This window comes from Urocampus carinirostris, chromosome 1, assembly GCF_059441175.1.
Source record: "Urocampus carinirostris isolate Australia breed hairy pipefish chromosome 1, RoL_Ucar_1.0, whole genome shotgun sequence".
In the NCBI taxonomy this organism is placed as follows: Eukaryota; Metazoa; Chordata; class Actinopteri; order Syngnathiformes; family Syngnathidae; genus Urocampus; species Urocampus carinirostris.
Window position 1 is genome coordinate 24,330,307 of NC_142349.1, and position 20,609 is coordinate 24,350,915.

At 41.0% G+C, this 20,609-nt stretch overlaps 1 protein-coding gene across 2 annotated transcripts in view; it reads right to left on the reverse strand.

Moving 5' to 3' along the window:
• znf385c (zinc finger protein 385C) overlaps window positions 1-20,609 on the reverse strand; it is a 143,886-nt gene that overhangs the window by 56,545 nt on the left and 66,732 nt on the right. The window contains exon 1 of one of the 2 annotated variants that reach the window (XM_088331405.1): window positions 11,062-11,400. The exons of the other annotated variant lie outside the window; for it this stretch is intronic. Coding sequence (XP_088187531.1) covers window positions 11,062-11,107 — 46 coding nt within the window. The 5' untranslated portion in view covers window positions 11,108-11,400. Of the gene's footprint in view, window positions 1-11,061; window positions 11,401-20,609 lie in introns of those variants that run through there. 2 annotated transcript variants of the gene reach the window in all.

Sequence of the window (20,609 nt, forward strand, 5' to 3'; positions counted from 1 at the left end):
CCCACGGACAGAGTTGTGGTGCTGAGAAGAAACAGGAAAATTGCAGATGTGTCTCCTTGTATCGCAGCGGAAGACCTGCCCAATGCAGAGGAGGTCAAGTGCAACGTGCAGAGTGTACAGAGCAAAGAGGTCCGACCCAGGTCAGAAGAGGACATGATGCGTGCATTGGAAGCTCTGGGACTGCAAGACATTGACCTGAAGTCATGTGAGGTTTCGCTGCAGTGTAAAGACAAGCTCCTTCATATCATCGAACAATTCGAGTCAATCTTTTCTCGCCATAAGATGGACTGTGGAGAGGCCAAAGAGTTTGTACATCGTATCCAACTTGTTGATGATAAGCCGTTCCGTCTACCCTACAGACGTATACCACCAAGTCAGTATGAAAAACTGAGGACGACTCTGAACGAGATGGAAGAGAAAGGAATTATTCAGAAGTCGACTAGCGACTATGCATCTGCGCTTGTTCTCATATGGAAGCGGAATGGAGAACTAAGGGTATGTACTGATTTCAGAAGGCTTAATGCAAGAACCATAAAGGATGCCTACCCACTACCGCATCAAGCTGATGCTTTGGCCGCACTTGGGGGAAATGCCTTTTTCTCCACAATGGATCTGACGTCAGGCTACTACAATGTCCCCTTGCACCCTGACGACAAAAAGTACACGGCATTCTCCTCACCATTCGGCCTTCACGAGTACAACCGGCTCCCTCAGGGACTTTGCAACAGCCCAGCAACATTTATGAGGATGATGATGTCAATATTCGGTGATCAGAATTTCATGAGCCTATTATGTTACCTGGACGATCTGATGGTGTTTGCCCCCACAGAGGAAGTTGCACTCCAACGCCTGCAGATGGTGTTTACTCGCCTTAAGGAACACAACCTCAAGCTCGCACCCAAAAAGTGTTTTTTCCTCAGACGGACTGTGAAATTTCTTGGGCATGTCATCAGTGAGGATGGAATTCGGACTGACCCCGAGAAAGTGAGAGCGATAAATGACGTACAAGTCGCTGATCTAATGGAGTCGGATGGCAAGACGCCATGCCCTAGTAAAATCAGATCCTTTCTAGGCATGGTGATGTATTTCCAAAGCTTTATTGAAGCATGTTCTGCGAAGGCAAAACCTCTGTTCAGGCTCACATCTGAATCTGGTGACAAGCATAAGCGCAAGAGAGCCCGCAAGAAAGGTCAAGTGAAGCTGACGCCTGCAGATTGGTCCGATGCATGCCAGAACGCCTTTGAAACACTGAAGCACGACCTTGTGACAGGTGTCACTCTGGCCCACCCAGATTTTGATGCGCCGTTTATTTTGGCTGTCGACGCATCCTTTGATGGGATTGGAGCAGTCCTGTCACAGCTGCCACCTGGTGGAAAAGTAGCCAGACCAGTCGCCTTTGCAAGTAAGACGCTCTCTCGCTCCCAGCTCAACTACCCTGCACACAGGCTCGAATTTCTTGCCTTGAAATGGGCGGTATGTGATAAATTCAGCCATTGGTTGAAAGGAAGACACTTTACCACGTGGACCGACAATAACCCACTGACATACATTTTGACCAAACCAAGACTTGATGCGTGTGAACAGCGGTGGGTAGCGAAGCTTGCTGCATACAATTTTGACCTGAAGTACATTCCCGGCCCAAAGAACATCGTAGCCGACGCTCTGAGCCGTGAGCCATTTGTACGGTCATGTGTGGGTCATCGCCTTGTTACCGAGCCCTATACTTCGCTCTTGGACCAAGTCAACGGGGTGAACAACAGTATTGTGCAAGAGGTGTTCAGAGTATCCAACAATTGTCACGCTGTTGTAGACGAGAGTGCTGGGACATCAGACGAGTCAGTAAAAAGGGCAATTCCATCAGGCTCCAATGGTTCTGTGACATCAGAAGAGGTTGCTGCTGTCTTCAGTGCTCAGTCCACTGGTGGCGTGGGTCAAGTGATGGGAACAGACGCCAACTTCAATCTTCTGCAGAAGGGAGATCAGTCAACGGCACTCCCACAGAGTCAGCTTGTTGGTTTACAAGAACAGGACAACACAATAAGCAGGACCATGTACTTTGTGCATAGACACAAGAGACCTACCAGGCGTGAGAGAGCTGTCGAGTCGCCTAGTGTGATGAAACTACTGAAGCATTGGAGCAGACTCACCATACAGAATGGCATGCTCTACAAAATAAGGAAAGATCCTCACATGGCCAAGAAAATCTTCCAGTTTGTGGTGCCTGATTCATTGAAACAGAAAGTCCTTCAAGGTTTACATGACTCAGCAGGTCACCAAGGCCAGAACCGTACTTTGTCTCTGGTGAGGCAACGATTCTTCTGGAATGGCATGGAACGTGATGTTGTGAATTATGTCAAATCCTGTCAGCGCTGTGTAGTAGGGAAAACACCGGAACCACACAACCGTGCACCACTCAAGAACATAGTCACCTCTGAGCCTATGGAGTTGGTCTGTATAGACTTTTGGACTGCTGAGCAAGAGAACAAGTCTGTAGATGTCCTGGTCGTAACTGATCATTTCTCCAAGATGGCGCACGCCTTCCCTTGCAGAAATCAAACCGCCAAACAAGTTGCTCGCCGTCTGTGGCAGGATTTCTTCCTTGTCTATGGTTTCCCACGGCGTATCCACTCTGATCAGGGAGCTAATTTTGAGAGCAAACTGATCAAAGAGCTTCTAGAGATGGCAGGGGTGCAGAAATCCCATACCACTCCGTACCACCCCATGGGAAATGGCATCGCAGAACGATTCAACCGAACATTGGGAGATATGATCAGAACCCTTCCCCCTCAGCCCAAAGCAAAGTGGCCACAAATGCTGCAGCAGCTCACATTCTGCTATAACTGCACAGAGCATGAGACAACAGGATTTGCACCGTTTTACCTAGTGTTTGGTAGGATCCCTCGTCTCCCTGTCGATGTCATGTTTCAACATGCTAATACCAATGATGCTGTTGTCAGCTACTCTGACTTTGTACGCCATCTGAAGAAAGATCTACATGAAGCTGCTCAGATTGTACAGAGGAATACTCTCAGAGAACAGACTCGTCATGCCAAACTGTACAACCGTAGGGCCAAAGGATCACCCCTCGTCGTGGGAGACCGGGTGTTGATCGCCAACAGAGGTGTCCCGGGGAAACGCAAAGTTGCAGATAAGTGGGAGTCAACCCCGTATGAAGTCATATCAGTCAAGCCTGATCTCAATGTCTACAGAGTCAAGGATTGTCTGACGGGCAAAGAGAAGGTAGTTCACAGGAATTTGCTGCTCTCTGTTAGCTTCTTGCCCTGTGAGGATGATCTGGCCAGCGAATCTGAACACTCAGAGTCTGACGCTGCTATGCATGGAAGTGATGTATGCCCTGATTTACCTGACGCGGTTGAAGACAGTGATGTCCGTACAGTAAACTGGGTGATACAGGCAGGTGAAGAGCAAGTTCATCCAGAGGTAGAGGATAACTCACTAGACAGCAGATCTGATGCCCAGTCCGACTCTCGCAGTGTTGATACATCCAGCCGAGGAAGTCAGCACATCCCCGAACAAGATGTTGACCATACTTCAAGTGACAATACGGAAAGCCCATCACAGTGCTCTGAAAACATGATCCCTTTGGGTATGGGTCTCCCAGACGAGACCCCATTGAACACTGACCATCTGGACGCAGACTCCCCTGATACTGACTGTTTAGACTTGACTGCCCCAGACCTTCAAGCTCAGGTTATTTGTGCTCAACCTAACCGTTATGGTCTTAGGGTCCGCCAGTCCATCAGGCCTCCTAGTCGTCTTATTTGTCAGATGAATGACCATGTGGTAGGTGACAATCATCTGTCCGCAATATCTGCAAGTTCCTAGTTTAAGTTCAGTAGAGATGCACTTTCAGTTTGAGTAACAAAGCTTGAGTAAGAAACAAGAATTGTGCCTATGTGAGCACTTACAACTACAGGAAAAATGTTTGATATTTCAGAGATGTAACAGGCATCTTTGAGTCTGTGCTTAGATAGGAGTTTGATCGCCTCCTTTCTTTTCACACTCCTTTTTTGGGAGAGTTTTAGAACTGACATGCACTTCAGTTTGTTCCTTGTAATACTGTACCAGTTTTCATGTCTTTTTCATCAGTATTTGCCGTTTTGGCTGTGATTTTTTTTTTTCTCTGTTTAGTGTAGCACTCCCATATTTAGCAGAATTTCAGGGGGGTGTATGTAACGGGTGTAATAATAACTTTTATTTTATTGAAATTCCTGCTAAAATATGTGTATAGTTTTTGGTAAATGTCCTGCAATGCTGAGTCCAACAGTGCCATCTGCTGGTATGGGGTGGGGTTTGGTTTTGGCTTCTAACATGTGACCAGGAGGCGGGGTTTTGTCAGTTTAACCAGAGTACTACAAAGAGATCAAAGAGATCAAACCCAGCAGAAAAAGCTAATGTTGTGACTCATCCATTTGCAGAAACTGTAATAATAAAAACCTCATCATCCAGTCCAGCGTGAATGTGGATCTTTGGTGGGACACGTACACCGCGGTTACATATATATATATACAATCTGATTATATAAACAATATATACATATATTGTATATACTGTACAACAGTGGTTCTTAACTCTATTGGAGCTACCGAACCATAGCAGTTTCATACGTGCATTCACCAAATCATATTTTTAGTGCGACATAAAACTTTAAATTTGAGACATGTAGTATTTTGACTGCTGCACAAAATGAACACTGCAAAACAAAACGAACAGTGAGGGCCAAGCAGGGCATGTGATAGTGTATAGACATCTTGAGTCGGTGACTCTTGATCTCCGTGGCAATGGCTCCACCGAACTTCTGAGACTGACTCAGCCAACACCTAGAGTTCAATCGAACCCAGGATAAGAGACACTGTAATATAATATAGCTTATTTTCTTGCAACACAAGAAAAATAATACTTTAAATGAGAAATATTATCTGCTGGTGGAACAATTATTAAACGGGCGTATTTTACAGACTACGAAGTGTACCCAAAAACCCAAAATTGGCCAGAAAATTTAACGTACATTTTATAATCTAGTGCGCTTTATATGTGTACAAAATCTGAAATACATTACCATATTTGTGGAATTATTGATCAGTGAATACATTGTATCGCTGACCACAATTCCATAACAATGGCGACATTAGGGATCAATCCTAACCCTAACCCTAACCCTAACCCACCAGGCTGATAGCGACATGAATGGTCGTTCACAAATGCTTAATATTGGATGAAATAGGGCTCATACTTTGATCGTGGCAGGGAGAGCATTAAATCCTATCCCATAGACAGAAGGATACACATGACAACCTAAAAGGCTTTAGGTCTTTTCTCATTATCACACTATTTTTTTTGTCTCGTAACCAGATATTTGAGAGAAATTAGAAGACAGAAAGTGTTCAAATCAGTTCAAAATGTTGTTTGTTTATTTTTCTTAGCTCAGACTAAGCAGTGTCACAAATGTTTCAAATACGTGCGGCTATACGTTTATCTTCATCTTTCAGGCCGACCATAATAATTCCCACAATGCCTTTCTCATCATCAGTTCAGAACGACAGAATTACTCCCCACCATGTCTTTCCCTTGATTCAGTCCAGCGCTTCGTAAACCTTGCGAGTTCAATACAATACTTCATTCATTCTCCAACATTTTCTATACGACGGACCAGTTTAATGTCTGACATTATTCCCGTGGCTCGCCCCAACAATAACATAAAGAATTGTGTACAATGAGTAAAACAGTGTGATGATGAGATAAAACCTAATGCCCTCACATACTGGTATGTCATCTGTACTGTATCTCAAGTTGTCTATTACATGACATCCAGTAATCTCCCTGCCGCGATCCTGGTTAGATTCCCGCTGAATCCAATGTTATGCAATTGTGAACAGTGATATATTCTGATATGGTACTTTTTTATGCAACCCTAGCCCTCTAGTCCAGTGCATCTTTTTATATATATATATATATATATATATATATATATATATATATATTATATATATAAATAAATTAAAATAGACTATTTTTCGGGGGTGCGCCTTATGGTGTGGAAAATATGGTATATTCTTTATAAAAAACACATTTAATAGGAAAAATAACATAAGGTCAAACGCCCTTTTTGAAATTACTTTTTTAAAATATTATTTCTTGATAGAAAATTGGATACAGAAGAATATAGCAGTAAATTTACTGATGACTAAAATATTTCACAAATGCTGGAAAACGGGACACTTTTGGTGGATGATGATCAATTTCTTGTAACCAATGAGAGGGATTTAGACAGTTTCCTGCAGCCCAACAGAAAATGATTTATGGCACACAATTGTGCCGCAGCAAACTAGTTCAGAAATACGACACTAAAGGACAGTTCTCCTCTTCAGTTTGTTGTCAATGACTCATTTGCATTTAATACTTCTGAGAATTGAGTCTATTACACCTTTTTAACCTCTTTGTTCCTTGAAAGTAGAATAGAGGCGCCAATGCACCTTATTCATTGGGGCCTTGCTTCATCCTTTCACATCCTTTCACTCTCCGTACTTTGAATACCATCGGTTTGCACAACTCAAGGTCAAAACTTCAAGCTGAAAAGCCGATTGGTCACTGAACACTCAAAGGCGAAGATGAGAAATGCGGACACAGATGCTACGTGTTTCTACACGCCAAACTCAGAAAATGTGTTCTGGGAGCATCAGGACACATGATATGTTGCCCCACTTTGTCTTCAAGGCCTGCGTCTTTAGCCCTAGCGCCAGAGGATAAGTGACTCTCTGTATGCGGTTGTACACGTGTGTGAGTGCGTTTGTGTGTCGTCGCGGTACGTGGGACATTACTCATGTTGTCAGACCCCCATCCTGCCCACCCACCCTCACCCATATGCGCCGACGGCTGGCGGCATCCAGAAGCCGTCACTTCAACAGCAAGCAGGCCGATCCGGAGAGAGATGTAACCTCAGACCAATGACTTCCACTGTCACTCATGAATACCATTTTCCTACCCATAAAGGGGGGTGGGGTTAGAAGGGGGCACCCAGGGCCCTACAGGGTCTCGTGTATGGAGAATGCATATGAAGATCTAATTCAGGGGTCGGACCGAGATATGGCTCTTTTGAGTATATCTGGCTCTGATTTAAAACAAAGACTTTAGCAATTTTCTCCGGAGCATTTTTAGTGGCAAATTTGCTGAGATCAGACACAGGCTTGGCATTATTGTGTCATCGATTTTATCAAATCATCAAAGATCACAGAGTGAAATAAAATGAGCTAAAGCTTTTGTCTGCTGAGTGGGTTTTGCGGTTTTGTTGTAAGTTGTATTAAAATATATTACGTTTCTCTAAAAAACATATACAGTATATATATTTTACTTTTATGGCTCTTTGAGTCAAAAATGTCCCCGACCCCTGATCTATTTTATCGAGGGACTGTATAATTGACAGAACATTTATATGAATTGATTTATATAATCATAATTATAATATGCATTCGGCAACAATATAGGCTTTTACTACATGTAATTTGATAAGAATTAAAGTAATGATTACATTGTTTTTTTTTAGGTAGAGGAATGAGGAAGGCTAATAACGAACATCACTTCTTGGTATTTGCAATCTGTTATTGTCCATACACCAATAACACTCGAACATTTACGCCAAACAATATCAACAAAATTGCCTTAAATTTCATGGACTAGAAATGTATATCTTAAAAGTATATGCGATTGTTCTCTGGGTGAATGAATAAAGTTTCTATCTATCTATCTATCTATCTATCTACTAGTACCTGATATCTGTTAAAAGGGCTTTGCGTATTATTTAGCTCTTAGTAGTGTTAAAAAAATACATTTTAATAACAAGCAAAAATAAATAACTTATCATATAAACGTGCTTTTGCATATTTTGTATATAACATGAGGCTCACCTACAGGGAGGTGGGATAATTGCCTGGCATCTTGCTGCTTAGGGTACACCACCCCCAAAAAAAAAAAATATTGTACAAGATACGGCAAAAAAAAAGAGAAAACACAACTGTCTTCATCCACTAGACTATTTTCTTACCTGGATAAAGACATCAAATTATAGCAGGAACATTTTCTATTATAAGAATATAGCATATTTAAAATAATTCATTCCTTAATTCTATTATTTTTGGGGGGATATTTGGTGCGAATACTGCGGAGATGACACACAACAACAAAAGCTAACTCAATTTGACTCCAGAGCTGTTTATCGAGCTAATAAAAGCATGCGCGTGTGCACACGTGCACATTTGGTGAGCAACCACCTTCACGCCTCAGGCCCGAAAGCGACCCGAGCCTAAGCTCGCAAGCTTCATCCATCATCCATACTCGCATCTCATTTTGCGTTTCAGTTTGGGCTTCATGCTACGCAGTTGCATTTCCAGCCTAAATGACATTGCAGTTAGAAAAAGTGTCTTCACAAGGGTTGCGCCAAGGACTGATACTGTTTGCAAGCTCACCCTCGATGAAAAGATAAGTAACAGCGCGTTAAGATGGAAAGACAACAAACACTCACGTGAGGTTCAAGTGGGATCTCCGGGTTTCGGTCTAAGAGAATTACAACGATATACATACGCGTTACCAGGGGGATATGTGAGGGGGGCATGCCACAAAGAGAATGGCAAGAACACTAGAGGTGGGCGATACTGGGATTTTTGGTATTGATCCAATCCAAGTAAATACTGGGTAATATCGGTCAATACTGATCCGATACCAGTACCGTTTGCTTCGAAATTCCATGATCATTAAATAATAGAATGCTTCCCCCTTCGAGTTAGTTAATAATGACAATAAAACAGCCTTAAAATGGTCAATTTCATATTAAATAACTACAATGCAAATTTAACAAGGTTACACAATAAATATAAATATCTCTAGTACAACTGTTTCAGAACAAAAAAAAAAAAAAAATTAAAAAAAAAGCAGCAATACAACAAAAAAATCAAAATCGCAGTACGATTGCCCATTATTGAGCACAGCCAAGGGAATCAACATCACAACTATAATACCTTCCATTACACAATAGTTAAAAAATGAAAGCCCAAATAGTTTCAGCAGAAATTACGATGGATACAATTGGAAATGCGGGGTTAATAATTAAACAATGCTACACACAGTAACTGCACTGCCTTTGAGGAACATACTGTATAGAGTGGTCTTCGAGTGCCCTCTCATGTTTCTCTCATGTTAATTGTTTGCTGCTAAAAGGAAACAAAAGTGAAACACAGAATTTTGATGGCAGATCAAATGCAAACATTTGAACACTCGTTGCAAATCCTCTAGTGTTCATGCTTTAGACAATAATTGTCCGTAATTATAAAGCGTATTGTGCTTACTTGAATGAAGATTTTTGTTTATTTCGTACAAAATTACACACTCCGTTTTGAACCGTTGTTATGAGATGCAGAATACCATAACTGTTCTGCCTTTGAGAAACATGTGGAGCGGTCTTCAAGTATTGTCTTCTCGTTCACATGTTACTTATTTGTGGCTTAAATTAGTTTTAGCGGTGAGACCAAATGAGATCATTCTAATGATGTTCTATGAAATAAATGTTTTTAATTTAAATGTATTTCTTATGCAACCCTTCCTGCGCCTTTTACTTCAGTGTGCCCACATATAAAAAAATATATCACAGAAGACTATTTCGGGCTTGCACTTTAAAATGCTGAAAATACGGTACATTGTGCTAGGACTGCGTGGCGGCCATTTTAGCTTGCCAAGTTTTCTGTAGGTTGAAATCAGCGTCTAGACGTTTTAATCGTGCAAAAAGCTCAGGGAGTTAAGAAATACGTCAGCTTATGCATTAAGTCTACTCATTTGTCGCTAAGCCCTCTCGCAGGCCGACTTCTAACTCCATCCCCTAACCTCACCAACACCTACCACCCCCCGCCTGAGTAATTAACTCCGATTGAGCCGAGACCCCTGTTTAGCGCAGATTACCCTCCCCGATCGACGAGAAGATGGAAAATGGCACCCACTCCCTGAGGGACAGGCCTGTAATCAGCCATCCCACTGCCCGTCAAATCTGATGGCTGCCTGCCTGGAGGGGTGGAGCTGCCCCCCAACACCCCACATTGCCCCACCTCACCCAAAATTTTGCGTTCTTGTGCCAAAACAAAACCATAATGACACCAAATCAACTGCTTTTGTTCGCCTACTCAAGTCGGTTGTTGCAGCGGCGTCCATTTGCAAGTGGGCCTGAAGAAACCCTGAAAATCGAGAACCGCCTCCGTCGGAATTCGGCACATTCAGACCGGCAAAACAAGACTCCCCTCACGAGAAAACTGTAATATTCGTACTTGGTGAGAAGAAGATAAGGACACATTGACAAGGGTCCATTTTGCAGGGGTCACCTTATGTCAATACAGTTGAAAAAAAGAAAATAATCCATCGATGTCTGTCAAAATCATTTGTCAAACAAGCCAAATTTTAAATTCTCTCATATTTTTATGTATGTCAGTTTAATTTTTTTTTCATTATAATTTAGTTTTTTTCCATATTAAAAGATAGAGATTTCTGTTCTTGTAATTGATTGACAATTCGATTTCTCACCAGGACCCAATTAAGTATATGTAGATTTTGCAGATAATATTCAAATGTAAAGGAATATAGCCCGTCACCTAACTGCACATTGTTTGCACAAAATATTGTGTGCATTGTTTTAATTTAAAAAAAGGCAAACTATAAAATGGTCATTCAAAAATGAGATGTATCAATTTTTCATTACAAACAAAATATTCATTCAACTGCTTTGTGTTGCGTCAATTAAATATGTTCGCTGATTAAATTGAGAATTTTTCCCATTATAGTTAAATGGTGAGTACTATTTGGGGAATAGTCATTTGTATAAACCAGTTAGTTTTGTTTTTTTGTAATGGGATATGATACGCTTTTCCTTCAAATGTGGTTCAAGTTCCCGCTTTCTTTTGAATATTAAAGCAAATACATTGCATTGTTAACAGTCATCTCGCATTAAGGATCAATTCAGGTGACTTTTTGCGTGTTTACATGTTAAATAATTAAAAGCAGCAGACTCACCGATGAGCATGGCAGCGGTGGCGGCGTGTCTGTGTGGCACTCGCATGTACTCTGTCGCCTCCACGGGGAGGACAGGTGTTTACACAAGCCTTCCTGCCCGGTATCGGAACGTTTCCTGCCGGGTTTGATGTATCCGTGCCCTAAAAATTCTCCCTCGACACTCTGATCCGTGTCCGATCCCAGGGAATTCAGTCCTGTATCCTCAGTTAAAATCCCTCCCGCTGCTCGTCTCGATTTAACGGAGGCGAGAAATGAATGAGGCGGAAAAGAGGAAAAGAGCCCAGAACTCCTCTCTCTCTCTCCCTCCCTCTCTCTCTTTGTGATTCTTTCGTTTCTCTCTCGCTCTGTTTCCCTAAATCTTCCCTTCTTACTACCCGGACTGCAGAGCAGATGACTGATGAAGAGGTCCCAAAAGAGTGCTTATTATCATTTACACCCAGTAATGTGAAGTCAGGGCAGGCAAGAAAAGAAGTGCCTCACCTGTTTTAATGGAAAATATATAATTTAATCATTTATTCATTCATTTATTGAAGTTATTTGACATTTAACTTTTTAAACTTTTAAATTAAATTTTTCCATTTTACAAAATCACTGAATTTTCACATAATATTATAAATATACTTTATATAATTAAAGTCTGCAGATTCAAGGTTAGGCCCGCAATTGTCTTGCCTCATGGCAGGGGGCAAGAGTGAGACCAAGGATGCTGATTTGGCGCACACCTCTGCCCCAAACAATATAATTAAATTGTAGAGCTACAATGTTGAACTATGACTAGGGCTGCAACAACATATCGATAAAATTGATTATTAAGCGTTGGCAATGACTTTCATCATTGATTCCTTGTGGCACGCAATTGATGCGCCACTCAGCCTGTTATCCATCCATCCATCCATCCATTATCTGCACCACTTATCTTCAGTAGGGTCGCGGGGGTGCTGGAGCCCATCCCAGCCATCTTCAGGCAGTGGGCAAGGGACACCCTGAACTGGTTACCAGCCAGTCGCACGGCACACAGGGACAGACAATTCACTCGCTCATTCACACCTAGGTACGATTTGGACCAGCCAATTAAACTGACATGCATGTTTTTGGAATGTGGGAGGGAACCGGAGTGCCCGGAAGAAACCCACGCAAGCATGGGGAGAACATGCAAACTCCATACAGGAGGTTTGTCAGCCTGTTAATTCATTGTAAATACAAGTGCATGCTTGTATTACCACTTTGGTCTGGCAGAGGGGGCCTTGAGACCGTATTTTGATGCATGAATGAATAAATGAATGGATGAATGAATGATTAAAGGGATGAAACGTTAAATATGCACGAGATCCTTTTGATTCGACTATGTAATCGCATCCTCCGATGTTGCCTTTGTTTTTTTGCACTTTATAAAAAAGTATCTTACATATTTTCACGTGTATACAAATACAATACATTTACAGTGCATCTGGAAAGTATTCACAGCGCTTCACTTTTTCCACATTTTGTTATGTTACAGCCTCATTCCAAATTGTATTAATTTAATCTCTTATCTCAAAATTCTACACAAAATACTCCATTATGACAATGTGAAAAGGTTTTTTTTCACTTTTTCTTTATCTCATCTCATTAGCTGCACCGCTTTATCCTCAGTAGGGTCGCGGGGGTGCTGGAGCCCATCCCAGCAATCATCAGGCAGTGGGCAGGGGACACCCTCAACTGGTTGCCAGCCAATCGTAGGGCACACAGGGACAGACAACCTGCTCGCTCGTTCACACCTAGGGACAATTTGGACCGGCCAATCCACCTGAAATGCATGTTTTTGGAATGTATATATATATATATATATATATATATATATATATATATATATATATATATTGTAGAACAACACTGAGGGTGTTGAAAATTCCTTCACCCTTCCCATCTTTGCTAAGTTTTGGTTCCATTTTTTATGTTAAATATTCTTACCAAAGACAATTCTTCGAGTTGTCTTTCTCTTTGTAGTTGCTGATTCTGCCTGATTTCCCAAATCAGCACCAGTAATCACAGAGATAATCCAAGATTAGGCAAAACATTGTATTTGTTCCAGAATGTGATGGTATTGAAATATTTTAAGAAAGAATAGTGTAAAATACGATAGAATCATATGGGTTGTCAGGTATGTGCTAACTTGCCTGTTTTAAACATAATCATTTGAATGTGCAACGCTCATAAAGAGGATTGAATACTTTCCTGAAGTGGGCATTTAATTGGAACAATTTAATGACGGTTGACTCATTTGTTTTGGAATTAGTTTAAAGACGGTATTGCTAAGTATATTAGCGCTTTTGCACTCCCACCATTGTACAGTGCCCAACCATGCTTGCTGCTGAAGTCCAGATTTTAAATGCGAACCTTAAGTGAGCTTAAGCATGTCACTGATCCCAAGTTGGGCTTGCATGGAAGAGGTAGGCTAGAGCGCAGTGCGATTGCCCATTATTGAGTACAGCCAAGGGAGTAATCACCACGCAAAACATAACCATGACATCATGTGTGTATGTGCAATGTATATAAAAAACGACCAGAACAAAAAAATGCATTCTACCGAAACGTTGAGTACACTCTCCATAGTGCTACAAAACCAACCGCAACCTCTATAATGAAGTCTTCTGATTTTTGAGATTACGTATATTTTGGAGGCAACTGGGACCAGGCAAGTAGAGAAATGTGAGTGGGGGCTGGTGGGAGGAAAGCGGAAAAAGTTTTTTTTTTTTAAATCCGGCTCTAGCACTGTATGGACTAAATGGCCCTAGTGTATACCATAAGATAATATGATGAAATAAGTTTCTTGTCATTTCATAATCATAATGAAATATTACACAGGTCTCTGCTTCACATTATTTTTGGTAATGCCACCCACTCCCCTGAATTTAGAAATAAACATATTGAATGAAGTATATGAAAACAGTCACAAAAAAATAAATAGTCCTTTGTGAAAAAGGGACTCAATTGATTACTCCGGTACACATGTTTGGAAACCAATAGGAAGGTATTTCAATCTTTAATTTTATCTGAAAAGAAGTCGACCTAAGTGAGACACGCACAATTGGAATAACGAAAACAAATACTGGATACGATAGTGAGAAGTGACAAATCCAAAAAGTTATTTCTAGATGTTAGGAACTGCTAAGACACATCCATGGCACGGCTGATAGAAAAAGAAAAAAAGAGATACAAGGTGAAGAGTGGAAGTGATGTAGAGCACGATTGGAGAAGACAAAGCTGGAACGAAGCGTTAGCCGCACATGGAGAGGTGGAGAGGGAGACATTTAACACTGTAATTAAGTTCCTGATAGCACCCTTGCTGCCCTGGCATTTCTCCAGGACAGCTCAGCACTGCACCAAACCTCCTTAAGAATGCAATAACACACATAATCACAAATGCACACACACGACATATCAGGAAACTAAAATCAAAGACTCATTCAAAGTGTGTGATGGAGTGATGCCACTTGGAAGGAAGTACATGCTGAAAATAAGAGGCCTAAAGAGAGGTGAAGCAATGATTGCGTTACACCGCTGTTGATGTAGGCCTAGGCAGAATACAGAAATGATTCTTGTCGGTTTTGTGCTTGTTTTTTTTGTAAAATCTTTCAACGGAATCTCATTGCTGTGTGCCAAATAATCACACAGTTTGATATCGTAACATATTCATGTTTCATAGATCCCTTAATCAGGTGGGTCGTCGAGGACGCACTGAGGATGCCACTCTGGACAGCTTTCTCCTGGCCTAAATTTGGGTCGTGGCAAAGTTTGCATCAGTCCATTCCTTGATTTTGTTGGCCCAGTTATTTTTCTGTCCTTCTCTCCTTTTGCCCCCTTGGACTGTGCCCTGGAGAATGATCTTGACCAGTCCTGATGATCTTGTGATGTGACTATACCTCTGAAGTTTTTGTCTGCGCACAGTTGACAACAGTTCTTCGTGGAGCCTTTTGATGGTGTTTCACATTGTTTGGATTTTCACATGGGCTACATAGCTAATACCTTGAAGTTTCCTCTGGTATCGCATCTCTGTGGCCTGGAGCTTCCTTTCTAGCTTTACTGTGAGAGTCCGTATGATATGACCCAACAAGAAAACCATAGAATGCAACATTGTACGGTTTCAGATGTGGTGTGACATTGTAAAAGGGCTTTCAGAGGATATTAAGGTAGCATGGAATTATTGTGTGTGTCTGGGTGTTGTGATTTATCTTGACACTACTTTTTCGCATCAGATTATCGTGTTAGGGCAGCACGGTGGTGCAGTGGTTAGCGCGTGTGCGGGACAGTTCTGAGGTCATGAGATCGAACCTCCTGTGTGGAGTCTGCATGTTCTCCCCATGCACCGGGCACTCCGGTTTCCTCCCACATTCCAAAAAACATGCAAGTCATGTTAATTGGCCGGTCCAAATTGTCCCTAGGTGTGACTGAGCGAGCGAATTGTCTGTCCCTGTGTGCCCTGCGACTGTCTGGCAACTAGTTCAGGGTGTCCCTTGCCCACTGCCCGAAGATAGCTGGGATGGGCTCCAGCACCCCCGCAACCTTACTCAGGATAAGTGGTGCAGATAATGGATGGATGGATGGACAGATGGATTATCGTGTTACTGTATTACGTACTTTGCATCATAATGTTACATGTTAAATGTTATGCCTTAATGTTACTCCATGATGTTATATTTTAGCCTAAGATCCCCTGTCTTAAATACATTGTCAGCTAATCACACTTAAAAGAAATCTCACTGCGCTCCATGACGAACAGAGCCTGAACCAGAATATTGAGTAATTTTATGCCACCCTAACATTGGTACCAACAGCCATAGTTCCTTGTTAAGAAAAAAGAATCAACAAGAAAGGTATGTATTTGCAAGAGGTATGAAAATGTAAACAAAAATACCTTAACAGAATGTACAGTTAGCAAGTAAAAGAGTGATTTATTAAAAAGCTTACATTTTGATAAAGGATGGGTGAGTACCAATACCAAGAACCATATTAGTCTCACTGCTAAAACAAGCATTTGGTATTTAAGATCTCTGCTCCCCTTTATATGCCATCTAGCCATCAGATTTTGATTTTAAATTCATTTTTTTGGGTAGGGAAGGGAATTCAATGTAATAATGGTATCAATCATTGCATCAAGGAACACTTAAGATTTCGGTATCAGTCTAAAAAAATCCCTTTCTTTTTAGTGTGAATAAAACCAAGCTGATCTCTTTTAATGTGAGTAAAAGTCATCTCCATTTTCGGTCCAAATAAATACAATTATTCAAAATACAGAGGGTGATGATGTGAAAAATGAGGTAGTTGATACGTAAAAGTTTCTATTAAGTTTAATGTTCATCTGCATTTGTCTTTGCCTGCATTAATTCGATCACTAACTGCTATTCAAACTGAGCAAACTTGCGGAAGTTTTAACGATGCATGAACCCTTCATGATGCCTCTAATATTGTTTTAATACTTCAATTGGAAAACCCACAAAAAAAACCATACAGACACCTTTTGACTTCTGATGTCAGATCGTTAGGTGATATTTAGTGTAACAACATAGTTCCAACTATGATAGGTCATTTTACGGCATCTAGTGTTATGTCATAGTCAGGTTTTGTTGCTGTCAGGGACTTTTTGGGGAATATTTTACAGGCTTCGGGCGTCATTGCTGTCATGCGCTTCCTGCAAAAATGTCATTGTATTACCTATTTTTTTTATTGATGTTCACTATGTTATGTGTGATATTAACCGATGCTAAATCTATTGCATCCTGGTCATACTGGAAGGGGGATTACACCTTTTGAGGCCCCTTCTCAAGGTTTCTTATTTTCCACGTGCCAAAGTTTTGAGTTTTTCCTTGCCCGCATGTTGGTTTAAGATCAGGTGCTGGTGTATTTGTAACCTATGCAGTCCTATGAGACATTTTGTGATTTAAGGGCTACACAAATAAATGCGACTTGACTTGACTTAGCTGCAACTAACGATTTTTCTGATAATCGATTAATTGATCAATTACTTTTTTAATGTATTGGATTTTTTAAAAACACATTTTTAATTTCCTTTTATTTTTTTAAATATTGAAATTTTAGACGGATCGAAAAATAGTGCACACAATAACAGAATACTTAAAGTCTTATCCAAGTGTTAATATCTTAACAATAGACAAAAATACATATACAGTGCATCCGGAAAGTATTCACAGCGCTTCACTTTTTCCACATTTGTTATTTCACAGCCTCATTCCAAATTGTGTTAATTTAATCCCTTATCTCAAAATTCTACACAAAATACTCCATTATGACAATGTGAAAAAGTTTTTTTTTTTCCTTTTTTTGAATTTATTAAAAACAGAAAACTAAGAAATGACTCTCTTTAGGCCTCTTATATTCACAGCCTTTGCTTAATACTTTGTTTATCCACCTTTGGCAGCAAATACAGCCTCAAGTCTTTTTGAATATGATCCCACAAGTTTAGCACACCTATGTTTAGGCAGTTTTGCCCATTCTTCTTTGCAATAAGTCTCAAGCTCAATCAGGTTCAATGGGAGACGTTTGTGCACAGCCATTTTACATACAACCCTGTATGTAACATCCCACATGCCGACATTTCTTGTGTAAATACCATGTAAATTTTAACTATAGCCTTATCCCCCTTGTCTTATAACATTATCTTCTCTGTTCCTTTATCTTCTTGCTCATACCTCACTATGAATGTGTAAAACTGGAGTGTCATGCCCAATTTCGTTGTCACAATATGTTAGCCCATTTGTAACAATGACAATAAAGGTATATTCTATTCTATTCTATTCTATTCTATTTTCAGATCTCTCCAGAGATGTTCGATCAGATTCAAGTCTGGACTCCCGGACATTCACTCCAGGACATTCACGGAGTGGTTCTGAAGCCAATCTTTTGAGATCTTGGCTGTGTGCTATGGGTCGTTGTCCTGCTGAAAAATGAACCTTCGCCCCAGCCTGAGGTCAAGAGCGCTCTGGAGCAGGTTTTCATCCAGGATATCTCTACATATTGCTGCATTCATTTTTCTTTTTATCCTGACTAGTCTGCCAGTTCCTGCTGCTGAAAAACATCTCCACAGCATGATGCTGCCACCACCATGCGTCACTGTAGGGATGGTATTGGCCTGGTGATGAGCGGTGCCTGGTTTCCTCCAAACATGGCGCCTGGCATTCACACCAAAGAGTTCGATCTTTGTATCATCAGACCAGAGAATTTTGTTTCTCGTGGTCTGAGAGTCATTCAGGTGCTTTTTGGCAAATTCCAGACGGGCTTCCATGTTCCTATTACTAAGGAGTGGCTTTCGTCCGGCCACTCTACCATACAGGCCTGATTGGTGGATTGCTGCAGAGATGGTTGTCCTTCTGGAAGGCTCTCCACTCTCCACAGAGGAACGCTGGAGCTCTGACAGAGTGACCATCGGGTTCTTGGTCACCTCCCTGACTAAGGCCTTTCTTCCCCGATCGCTCAGTTTAGAAGGCCGGCCAGCTCTAGGAAGAGTCCTGGTGGTTCCAAATGTCTTCCGTTTACGAATAATGGAGGCCACTGTGCTCATTGGGACCTTCAAAGCAGCAGAATTTTTTCTGTATCCTTCCCCAGATTTGTGCCTCAAGACAATCCTGTCTTTCAGGTCTACAGACAGTTCTTTTGACTTCATGCTTGTTGTTTGTGCTCTGACATGCACACTCAACTGTGGGACCTTATATAGACAGGTGTGTGCCTTTCCAAATCATGTCCAATCAACTGAATTTACTGCAGGTGGACTCCAATTAAGCTGTAGAAAGATCTCAAGGATGATCATTGGAAAAAAGATGCACCTGAGCTCAATTTTGAGCTTCATGGCAAAGGCTGTGAATACTTATGTAAATGTGATTTCTTAGTTTTTTATTTATAATACAATTAATAAAATAAAAAAAAAGTGGAAAAAAAACGTTTTCACATTGTCATAATGGAGTATTTTGTGTAGAGTTTTGAGATAAGAGATTAAATTAATACAATTTGGAATGAGGCTGTAACATAACAAAATGTGGAAAAAGTAAAGCGCTGTGAATACTTTCCATATATATGGTTGGGCACTGTACAATGGTGGGAGTGCAAAAGCGCTAATATACTTAGCCACACCATCTTCAAACTAATTCCAAAACAAATGAGTCAACCTTCATTTAAAATAAAAAATATATATACATATATATGTATAGGGGCAGCACGGCAGAGCAGTGGTTACCGCGTGTGCTGCACAGTTCTGAGGTCATGAGATCGAACCCACTGTGTGGAGTTTGCATGTTCTCCCTGTGCTTGCGTGGGTTTCGTCCCACATTCCAAAAACATGCATGCCAGGTTAATTGGCTGGTCCAAATTGCCCCTGGGTGTGTATGAGCGAGTGAGTTGTCTGTCTCTGTGTGCCCTGCGACTGGCTGGCAACCAGTTCAGAGTGTCCCCTGCTCACTACCCTAAGATATGGATGGATATATATATATATATATATATATATATACACATTCATAGCTTTTCTCTGTTCTTCTTACCACAAAAGCTAAACTGTTAAAGGTGTGCTTGGTGTTTATTCATTGTTAGTGAAAGTTAGTGTGCAAAGGTGAATTAATTTTGCTCTTTGTCCAAGGTTTCAATCTGTCAGATTCCCCCAATGGCTTCTCAGATTTCATTGAGCTGCTATTATCCCTCATCCTGGCTTAATGAAAACACAGAAGCCTTGTCGTCTGTTTTGCCACAGCCACAGGGGTAAATCACAAACCAAGTACAAAGGAAATCCAACTCAACCAGAGTTGTTGCGATGAAGTATCCACCGGAGAAGGTCAAGCTGTCACCCCTAAGTCAGTGGTCAGTAGTATTGACCCCCAAGTCAGTGGTCAGTAGTATTCAACAAGTTTATTACATTTCAGGAGATTTCTGCACTGCATAAACAAACTTTTTGGTTTATTTATTTTTGATTTTGATCATTTCTCATTTTTGTCACCTACAGTCAGTGTTGGGACTAACTTTGCTGCCCCAGGACCAGGACCACTTGCTATGGTTGACGGAATAGTTAATTATGGTGTTTACCAAAAGATCCTAAAGGATTACGTTCGGTTATCAGACTCGAGTACTCTTGGATCATGCAGCAGGACAACAATGCTAAACACACTAGAAAGCCTACTTCTGAATGGCTCAAAAACCCAAAATAAAGGTTCTGGAGTGGCCTAGTCAAAGTCCAGATTCAAATCCAATTGAGATGCTGTGAAATGACCTTAAGATAACGTCATTACTTTTTAAATGGAGTAATTAGTAACTGTAACTAATGACTTTTTCCAGTCAGCTGCCCAAAACTGTATACATTATTTATGCTCCTTCAAAGGCGGTGTCTGTAGGTTTAATATATATAATACTTGCTGGAGCCGTCTTCTGGCTGAAATCCTAATTGCAGCCTCTGTTAAGCTGCTTCTGTGGCGTGTCTACGTACTTGTCTCTTTTAGACGCGCTCGTATAAACTGTCCTTTTTGGGTTGATTTGGCTTGGCATTTGGACTGTATTAGAAACAGACATTTTCTTAC